The sequence below is a fragment of the Columba livia genome, chromosome 6 (assembly GCF_036013475.1).
Source record: "Columba livia isolate bColLiv1 breed racing homer chromosome 6, bColLiv1.pat.W.v2, whole genome shotgun sequence".
Lineage (NCBI taxonomy): Eukaryota > Metazoa > Chordata > Aves > Columbiformes > Columbidae > Columba > Columba livia.
The window spans coordinates 22,319,823-22,329,712 of record NC_088607.1 but is presented as its reverse complement, the minus strand read 5'-3'; the positions used below and the strand labels follow the sequence as shown (position 1 = coordinate 22,329,712).

Here is a 9,890-nt window from a genome sequence, read left to right as displayed (position 1 = left end):
AGGCACATACTCTATATTTTAATGAGGCAAGATGAAATATGTTAGAAAAATGACAACAATACAAGCCCCAGGTGAGCGTGCTAGCTGATTTCTCTTTCTAGCTGTTGTTATGCAAAAAAATAATCATCCAAATTATTTTGTGTAATGTTTTAAGGAGGTGGTTTGTAGGGAGACATAACACCTTTTATCACATCAACCTGATTTATTTATAGGAGGAAGAAACCATCAAGATTTCATCTGTATGAGTCTTTTCTTCAGGTAACACCTGGATATGATTGGAAGTGTTTCGGCATGCAGGGCACTGGATATGCTGCCTAGAAGCTGATAATGTCTCCTTCTGGCACAGCATTGTAACAAAATAAAATTATGCTATGCTTTTTCCTCAGCCAGAGCTCTGACTGCGTCAGCCCCTTTTATTTTGTACCCCAGGAGACGAGATGCATGTTGGCTGCGGGCTGATGAGAGAAGCGAGTGACTGGAAGAAGTGAGAGGCATCTCTCTTGCAACTGCGCTTCAGGTGAGGTGAAGAGGTGATTCCTGACAACACTCAGCGAGGTCTCAGGCTCCCTGTTTGCTTGGAAGTGTATGGACAAATTAATTTCTTTGTGAGAATCTGCTGTTTCATGCCGTCAGACATTCAAACTGCATTTATTACTGAACTTCTCTTGATTCTAAGTAAGAGACTGAATTCATTCCCCCTGTTCCTGATTCCAGATGTACTTTAAGCTAATGCTAAGTCAGTAGGAGCAACATTTACTTACTGCCCTTCCTATCCCATGCTCTTAGTACATGTTCTGAACGGATACACGTGCATGGCATTGAAGCAAATGAGCTTTTGTTCTATTTTAAAAACAAGCCCTTTAAATTGGTTGTACAGTGACAGACATTTTCAGAACATGTGGTATAAAGCAGTGGTTCCTGCTATTGGAAAGCTTAGCCATAAATCCAAAATGGTCATCCAGAATTTCTTTCATGATGCTCTGGTGTATCCCAGCTCTCTCTTTGTTTGCACGTACACATTTTTACTCATGGAATTAATAGAATTCTGTTTTTCCAAAACTTTGGAGTCTTACAAGTGTCATTAATAAATAACCCAAGGGTTTATAATTCTGATACCCTTAAAATTTTCAGTTGCTTCTTTGAATGTCTCTATAGTGATATTTCATTCCAAGTTGCTGGCTTGGACTGTCTTGGCCAGGTAATAAAAAAACAAGGTCAAACCAAGCTCTTGCTTAGCCCATTAATTTTAATGTATTTTTGCTTAAGCCGAACAGCTTTTCATAGTCAATATGGGAGGTACTCACCCCAGATGTCATCCTTTTCTGTTGGACCTCAAGGAAGCAAGAACCAAGACCTTGCTGGAAACTATTACCTCTGAATGGCTTTAAATTCCTGATTTATGGCAGGAAATAGTTTGCACAGTACAGGTGACATGTAAGAGCCATATTATTAGCTGAGATGCAAAGCTGCAACTCTGTATACATACATTTGATTAAACATTGCAGTATGTATATGTTTAGATACTTGCTAGATCTGACTGGGTTGTTGGCAGATACCAAGTTCAGAGATTTTTTGGTTTGAGTTTTTTTGCGCTGTGTTTTGTTTGGCTTTGCTTTTTTAACCCAGCTCAGTCCTGTGATCTCAACTACAGTGCAGTCCTACAGTCACCCTATGCTGCTACAACTGTGACGATACACTGAATTGAGGCAAACAGAGAGCAGGAACTACTTTTTTTTTTTTTTTTTTTTAAATAAGTTAATATAATATGGAATAGTCGTGAAGAAGGGCCAGATTATCTTAGATTTAGCACAGTTGTACCAATTTTTCTGCCATGGTCAAGTCCTATCTTACGCTCTGCATCTGGCTGGACCAAAATTTGCATGGTTTGTGGATAATGGGGGTGCCATGGTCTCTGCCAGGCAGAGCAGAGCAGAGCAGTGCAGCCTCATGGCTGCGGGAGCAGGGGTCGGGGCCTGGGAGGGGGCAGCCTGTGCTCGGTGTCCTTTGTCTGCTGCTGTTCAGCTCCAAGGGTAACAGAGGGAAGCTTGGCTGAATTATCTGGGGGCGGCAGCTTGCAGTGAGTCGTGCCCAGGTTCTTCCTCGGGGGGATCATCTTTTTCCTTCTGCTCCATCTCGGTCCCGGGCTGGCCCCGGCCCTGCCCGAGGGCTGCTGCTGGTGCCCGGGGCCGCCTGACAAAATGGCTCCTCCCTCCCCGCTGCCGCCGGCGGGGCCTCCCAGCCCCGGCGCGGGTAACGGGAGCGGCCGCGGCGGCCCCGCGGAGCTCTCCATGGTGGCCGCCGGCCCTCGCTCGCCGAGGGGCCGCTGGGGGCCGGGCCGCCGGCCGCACCGCCCCTGACCGCCCCCCGCCGCGCGGCCCCGGTGCCGCCCGCCAGCTTGGGGCTGACGCTCGCCCGTCCGGGGGCGGGGAGGTGTCGCGGCGGGGCGCTCCCGGCTCCTCGCCCGCCTTCCCCGGCCGCGGGGGCAGAGCCCGCGTTGGAGGCGCCGCCCCGGGAGAGCGGAGTTCCGCCACGCTCCCTGACGGCCGCGCTGGCGGCGCGGCGCAGCCAGGAGTTTCGCCACGCTCCCGTAGTCCCCTCGTGGGGTGGCGGCGCGGTGCATGCCGGGCCCGAGGCGGACTGTCCCTTCGCTGCGCGAGGAGCTGGGAGCCGCGCCTGCCGCCATGTTCCGCTGGGCCGCCGCCGCCCGGGGCCTCTAGCCGCCCCCGCCTCGCCTCGCTGCCGGCCGCTGCGCGCCCCTCGCCCCGCCAGCCCGCCGGCGGAGGAGGCGGACGAAGGCGCTGCCGCGCCCAGCAGCCGCCGCCGGAGCCCGGCAGCGCCCAGCGATGTCCGCCAAGGAGGGGAGCAAGGTGCTGCTGCTGCCGCCCCACGCCACCAGCGAGCGCGCCGTCAAGGGTGAGCGTCCCCTCGGCCGCGGCCCGGCCCGGCCCGGCGGGGCGCAGGGGACACGGCTGCCCGGCGGGGCGAGGGCCGCGGCTCCCGCGGGGCAGAGGCCGCTGGACAGTCCGGGGGCGGCCGGGCTCGGAGGGGCGTGGGGAGAGCGGTGCGGGCGTCTGGCTTCTGCGGGGCTGCCCGCAGATGGAGCCGGCGGTGGCGTGTCCGCCGGAGGGCTGCCCGGCGCCCCGCTGGGCCGGGGGAAGAGCCGGGGCTGGCTGGGTTTGCAGGCGCGGAGGCCGAGCGGGCTGCGGGGCTGGCCCTGCGGCGGTGGGCCCGGGGGCAGCCCGGCCCCGGAGCTGCCGGTGGGGCTGAGCGGGGCAGCGCTGCCCGAGGCCCGCGGCCCCGGCGGTGTCGGAGCCAGCGAGCGGGTGCTCTGCTGGCCGGGGGCCACCGGCTTCCCCGCCGGGGTCTGGCCCTTTCCGCCGCCTTCCCCGCGGGGGTTTTCCTCTGGCTGCGCAGAGGAGATCCCTGGAATTGCAGGAGCTGAGGGCGCTGGGAAGGAGGCAGTGGGAAGGTGCTGCCACCCTTTCTATTGGCTGCTGGTCTCGGATTCTCAGGTCTGATGGAAAAAATTCACCTTGATCTATTTCTTCGTGGCCCTTCTAGGTAGCACAGACTCATTGGGAGTCTTTAAAAGCAGACCGTTTTACTTCCCGGAAGAAGAAATAAGATGTTTTAAAGTAGATACATCTATGAAAGTTTAGTGATAAAAATGCTGTAAAATGTCAAGATCCTTGCTCCAGAGCACATCAAGTGGGTCATCTTAGCATTTGCAGGGAGAATGATCCTTCACAGTTCAAGTAGCCTAATATATATTCATTAGATCTAAATTGACAATTAAGAAGATAGCATAGGTGGCACTTCAAAGAATTTCTAGGTTTTGTTTACTCGTATTACAGATAATTTTATTTTCATCTCAGAGGTTTTGATATTGAATTGTATTTGCTTAGAGCAGTGTAGACATTTGTGATAGCAAGCCTGGGCAACTGGAGGTCGTGGCTGTACACAAAGCAGTCTGCTTTTAGGGTGGCATTCCTAGGAACACAGGATCTGACTGATTTCAAAGGGGTGGAGGTCTGTTCATTTAACTTTTTATATAATAGGGGGTCTCAAGAAATGAAAAGGATGTCTATGTCTTCAGCAGGTCTTAATTAATGCCTTGTAATCCCATAGTGTATTTTGGAAAGCACTATGTTTTCCAGTAAGCTGGAAAGCTTTACTCACAGTAATTTGTTACTAATTTTGGATTGCTTAACCTGTTGATTGGTTTGGACAAATGGGAACTGTAAAAGTAGAAAACGTTAAAACTGGTCTGTTGGAAACTTGTACTCATTAGTAATATTTTAGTGTATAGTGTGTAGACTTGCTGAACTTTTGTACCTTTACTGCAGTTTATTGTAACAAATTGTTCTTCAAACAATGCAGGAGACCTAAGGCTAAGTGATTAGATACTTCAGAGTGTATTGGAAAACCTGCTGATTTCCAATCACTTAATAATTCAGCTTGTTAAATGTGGCCTGTGCACCTGGTTGTTTAAAATCATAGCTAAGACAGACTTCATTCTGACGGGATTACACCCTGGGGTTACAGGGTTTCTTTGAGCGGGGGTGTGTAGGATACAGAGCTACTGTAAATCAGGCTTTGATAGCTTCATCTGATGTAATTACAACCAGTTAAATGTTCATATAGCAGCGTTTTTCTATTCCTTCTGTTGACCTGTCCCTTCCATACCCATCATGCTGAATCACTGGCTTCTGGAGAAAGCCTGGACAGCTGTGCCAAGCTGTCTGTGTTCTTCATCCGCAGGACAGGGTGGTTTGGCTCCCCACCGCCCCCCTCGTTAGGTGCAGTACAGTTGGAAATACTCTTTTTAGACAGCAATGCCAGGGGCACAAGATTGCAGGTTATGTCAGTGCTAAGTGGAAGTATCTATGCAATATGAATACATTTGTTGAAACCATGTTAAAATGTGAAAACTGTGTCATATCCCTGTGAACAAATGGATGTCTTGCCCCTTGCATTACCAAGAAATGCTCACCATAATCTTATCTATTCTATGATGAATAGATTACAGATACGGGGATACTCTCTAGTGGTGGGCCACTTGCTTTTGTCAAGAGAGCACTGCATGCCAGAATACTTAAAAGTGTTAATTTTTTATACTGGAAGAGCATGAACTAGGCGTGCTGGTGAAACTGTTAAGACAACAGTTCAAATGGTTGCATGATGTCTTATACTTTTAACTTCTGTAACGCTTATAAAATAATGTAGAAATAATCTCTTTTCTCATAAGTATCCACGTATTTATTGATAATTATTAGTGAATTTATTTACAGGAATAAGGTTTGGGATTCTTTTTAAGGCAATAATTTTTTGTGTTTACTTCCTTTAACGTGATCCACTTTAAGAGGAAAAAAAAGTGTAAAAGTGTTCTGAAAATGCTACTTCTTTATGTGCCAGCACTGTCCCCGGGAAGAAACATCCTTGGGGTGCCCAGGCTTTCTGTCTCTCCTTGCTGAGACGTTTCATTTGTAGGAGGGCAATGAAGCTGGTGAGGGGTCTGGAGCACAAGTGTGATGAGGAGCGGCTGAGGGAGCTGGGGCTGTTCAGCCTGGAGGAAAGGAGGCTGAGCGGAGACCTTATCACTGTCCTCACAGAAAGAGTTGTCAGGCATTGGAACAGGCTGCCCAGGGAAGTGGTGGTGTCACCATCCCCGGAGGTGTTTAAAAGATGTGTAGATGAGGCTCTTTAGGGATATGGTTTAATGCTAGAGTTAGGTTATGGTTGGACTCGATCTTAAGGATCTCTTCCAACCAAAATGATTCTGTGAGTCTAGTATCTCAGGTCCTTGAGAACAGTCACAGAGGAGTATGTAGTAATCTGGTGTATCTGTGTGTTGATCCATATTTCAGCTTTCATGTTCTCTATATAGTAAGTCTTTTGGGGAGGAAATATGAATTCAGGACTTAGTGCTTGCTGGTATTTGCATTGTTTCATCTCTAGCATTTTATTTAGCTTTATTTTCTTTCTCTGTTTTACTGGAAGAGGGGAAAAAAATGACAGAAACCAGTAAATTTCAGGGGCCGTGAGAAATTAAATCCTTTACCAGTAATAATGTATGTTGGCAGAAATTGGCAAGAGATGCTCACCCAAGAAAATATGTTTAAATTATGGTATTATCAGGAGCTAATATTTTCTAATAAGGTAGGATAATAATTAGGATGTGTCCCCCTTTGTATTTTGACCTGTATGTTTAGTAATTAGTGAGAAGTACATAGATCTAGAAAAATATCTTAAAGATTATCAGGTGTCATGTTCATATTAGACATACATATAGTAAACATAATCACTTTAAATATGTGGTCTGTACAGTCTAGCTGTGTTGGTCTGGCATCCCTTCCCAAGTATGGATTTTATCATCGCAGATCATTGGTTGACTTTATTGAAGCCTATAAAAAGCTTGAATTTTCTCTTTTTGTGTCTTAGTTAAATTGTTATGTAATTTGTACTCACAGACTTTCCCATAAATTAATTGTTAGCTATGGAACAGAAGTGTCTAAGTCAGTTTTTGGCATTTGGTGTCCAAAAGGTGTCTTGTGATGAGGCTTTTGTTACTGCTTTTTTAAATAGAGTTGAGAAAGATGTTCCTGCTGTCTTGATTGACTGTTTTCTAAGGCACCCTCTCCATCTTTGAAGAATGATACTTAGTGTTTTACTGTCTCACAGCATTTTCCTGTGTTATGTTCTGTCAATATCCTGGGAGGGGGGGACTGGGAATCTTTTTTCTTAAACTTGATATTTAGTTGCTGTGTTTTGGGTTTAACTTCAGGCAATGCACTTGACCTTTCAGTGCACATGAGTTTCTTACTTGAAATTTGTCAGTGTGTTGTACCTGAAACAACTGTTTCACTATCTCGTAGTAAAGTGTTTTCACTTATAGGAAGAAGTGCTTCTAAGCCTGGTGTTTGAGAGTGGGCCTGGGAATGGCAGGGATGAGTCTTAATTTGCTTTCCTTTGAGGGCAAAGCACCAGGGCTTGTCTGACCCACCTGGGACTAGTTACACCACAAAGCTGTACTTGGAAGTACTCCATAGTACTCCGTAGTACCCCATCCTCCCTGGCACTGGCTTTACCTGCTTATGGGTGTTAGGAGGCTTTGGGAAGCAATCCGCAGGACCTTGTCGTGCTGAGGTAGTGGATAATTTTTGTTAAATTTGCAGATGATGTCCATTCTTGTAGAAATGGGAGGCTTTGGTATTCCTTTGTTTTGGATAATAGTCATGATACAATCTGATTGGGAAACAGTTATTTTGGATATTAAATGGTAGCTCATTGAAACAACTCCTTAGAGAATCCCAAAGAGGAGTAGCTCATAGCCTTGAGCAGGGTCCTAAATTAAGACACTAATAGCTACTTTTCAACAATGATTTCTATGTAGGAGAAAGACAAATCATTGTGGTATTTAACTTTAAAATTCGGAGTCTGACCAAAAAAAAAAGGATAAATGCTTACAGACAGCATGAAGGCTTTAAAAAAATATTACAAGGCACTTAGAATGCCTTTGTGCTGCTGGTCAGAAATGATCCTAAAATAATCCATGAAAGTAGCAGAGTAAAAAGAGTATTAAAAGGTCATACTTTGATTAAAAAAAGAAAAGGACTTTTTTTTTTTTTTTTTCTTGGAAGAGACAATGAAATGGAACTGAATTCTGACAACTTCATGTTTGACTGGCCTTTTACTTGCTTTTCTTTTTTTTTGAGAGAGAAAATGGTTTGAATGAATGAATCTTAAAAAAGAACAACAACAGAACCCAATAACCCCTTCCCAAAAATGGAAGCCTGCCTTCATTTCAGTAGCGCAGATTGGCAGTTGAGGCTTGGGAAGGTCAGGCCAGAGCAGAAAAATCTGGCAACTATTTATCTATGTGTTAATTGCATAAGGAACCAGGGACTCTCTCACAGGAGTCAATTCTTCTTGTTAGTGGTTTCAGAACATATCAACAAAACAGATGTTAGAAAAACATTATCCCAGGACCAGAAGATATTTGTCTTGTGGCTTTAAAAGAATTCTTTGGGGTTTCTGGGTGCAAAGTTGTGGATTTATTTTCCATAGCCTGTGGCATAACTCATCTTCTGAGTCTGAGAAATAGAGCACAGCAGCGTTTTTTCAAAAGCTCTAGATTGAACTGGAGAGCTGTAGATCAGTAAGTTTAATTTAAGGAGACTTGTAGCATTTGTAAGAAAAGTGGACTAAGTATGTCCCTGGGGAAATAGATTATTAAAGAGGAGTTGGTACAGTTTTCATAGACGGAAATGAAGAGACATTGTTAGAATATTTTGGAGGAGCCAGTGAGCTGGTTGATCGAGGCAAAACTATTCGTCAGGTTCCTTCATCCGAACCTGTAAAGTAAGCAGAAGAGGAAATGTCCTTATTAGGATCAAAATTAGTTACAGAAGAAGGGATGTTAATAGGTAATAAACTTCTGTGGTTGAGAGAGGATAACATCTGTCATCTGAGCTCTTTAAATGTATTAATAAATTATTTAGAAAACAGAGAGAATGGCAAATACTAATGCTTACTCAGGACAGTAAACTTCCAGAGATGTTTCAGCAAGCTCTTGTTAGACTGAGTGCCTGGGCAAAGAAATGGCAGGAAACACTATTCTGATGAAGGCCAAATAGACTCTGTAAGGGAAAGAACAATTCTTGCTTAAAGGTAGAGGGCGGTGAACTTGGGAAAGAAACATTAGGGTCTGTATGGATAGTATTCTGAAAATGTTGGTGCAGTGGCAGTCAAACAAGCTTATAAGAATTTAGGGGTTATTAGAAGATCAGTTTAGAAAAAAGAGAATGTACCATCATGCCATTATATCCATCTTGTGTTCTATGTGTATCGTGAACAGCAGCATGTAATTCTGGTCACCCTTCCTGATTTTCTTGTTCAGAGGTACAGAGTGGCTTTCATGCAAGGTGGAGCAACAAAGATGAGAAATCTGTGACTTGGAAAAGTGGCAGCTGAGTAGGGGGTAGGGTTAGATAGTGCTTATATCATGAGTGTTGTGTAAAGGAAAAGTTAAATAGGAAACAACTGTAATTCTTCTCTCCTTGTGGAAATGAGAAAAGCAGTACTAAACAAAATTTCCAGAAGTGAACATAAAGGAAAGGTGAAGTACTTTGGCATATAATGTGTAATTAAAATTGTGGAATTCATAGCAATAAAGTGCAGTGGAGGCAAAAACTGTACAAGTGTCTGTTCAGGGTCTGGACAAAACACTGAAAAATAGTTCTACCCGTGATCATAGGCATGATGATCTGGATGAAACTCTAGAGGAAATCCTTAACCCCCCTGTTTGGAAAACAGGGACTATGGGGAGGGGAAGATCTATGAATCCATCATTGGCAGAAGCACATTAAGCACTTGATAATCTTTTGACATAACACGCTATGGCCATTTTAATGGGAGGAGCATCTCTGAAGACTTTTCAAACAAATAGTTATATTTTGCCTGAGAGAAACTTCCAAAAGTGTCAGCCACGTTAATTGAAAAATTACTCAGGCAGTGTAAAGAATGAATGCACCATGGCATACTAGGTATATCAATAGTTTCATTTGAGTTTTAAAATTCCATGAAACTTTCAAGACTGCAACTAAATGGTAAGAATAAAATAAATAGTGCCTGCAGGACTTTTGCAGGGTTTCAAGGTTTATGGGGTCATTTTTCTTTGGTTCTAGAATGTATTTTAATATAGCAGGTGGCATGTATTCAAAGAAAATTGAGTAAAGGGATAGTTTTTGTGGCATGTAGGAAAAATACTGTAATTCGCAAGAAACTGACTTTGCTGAATCTGTGCTTTTTTGTTTGGGATGAATAGGGTAACTCACATCTTTGACAACTATTGATTCTAGCTTTCTGATTCAAGTAGATGCTGCTGTGTA

At 44.8% G+C, this 9,890-nt stretch overlaps 1 protein-coding gene across 9 annotated transcripts in view; it reads left to right on the top strand.

Moving 5' to 3' along the window:
- The first annotated feature begins 2,641 nt into the window (after nucleotides 1–2,641).
- The window catches only part of PPP3CB (protein phosphatase 3 catalytic subunit beta), a 49,943-nt gene continuing 42,694 nt past the window's right edge, over nucleotides 2,642–9,890 (top strand). For 8 of the 9 annotated variants that reach the window (XR_010473633.1, XR_010473632.1, XM_065068490.1 and 5 more), the window contains exon 1: nucleotides 2,642–2,913. Coding sequence is in view for 7 of the 9 variants with exons in the window: in XM_065068490.1 (XP_064924562.1) it covers nucleotides 2,844–2,913 (70 nt within the window). In the remaining 2 variants the exon portion in view is untranslated. The remainder of the gene's footprint in view (nucleotides 2,914–9,890) is intronic. The other variant, XM_065068487.1, reaches the window with a different exon arrangement.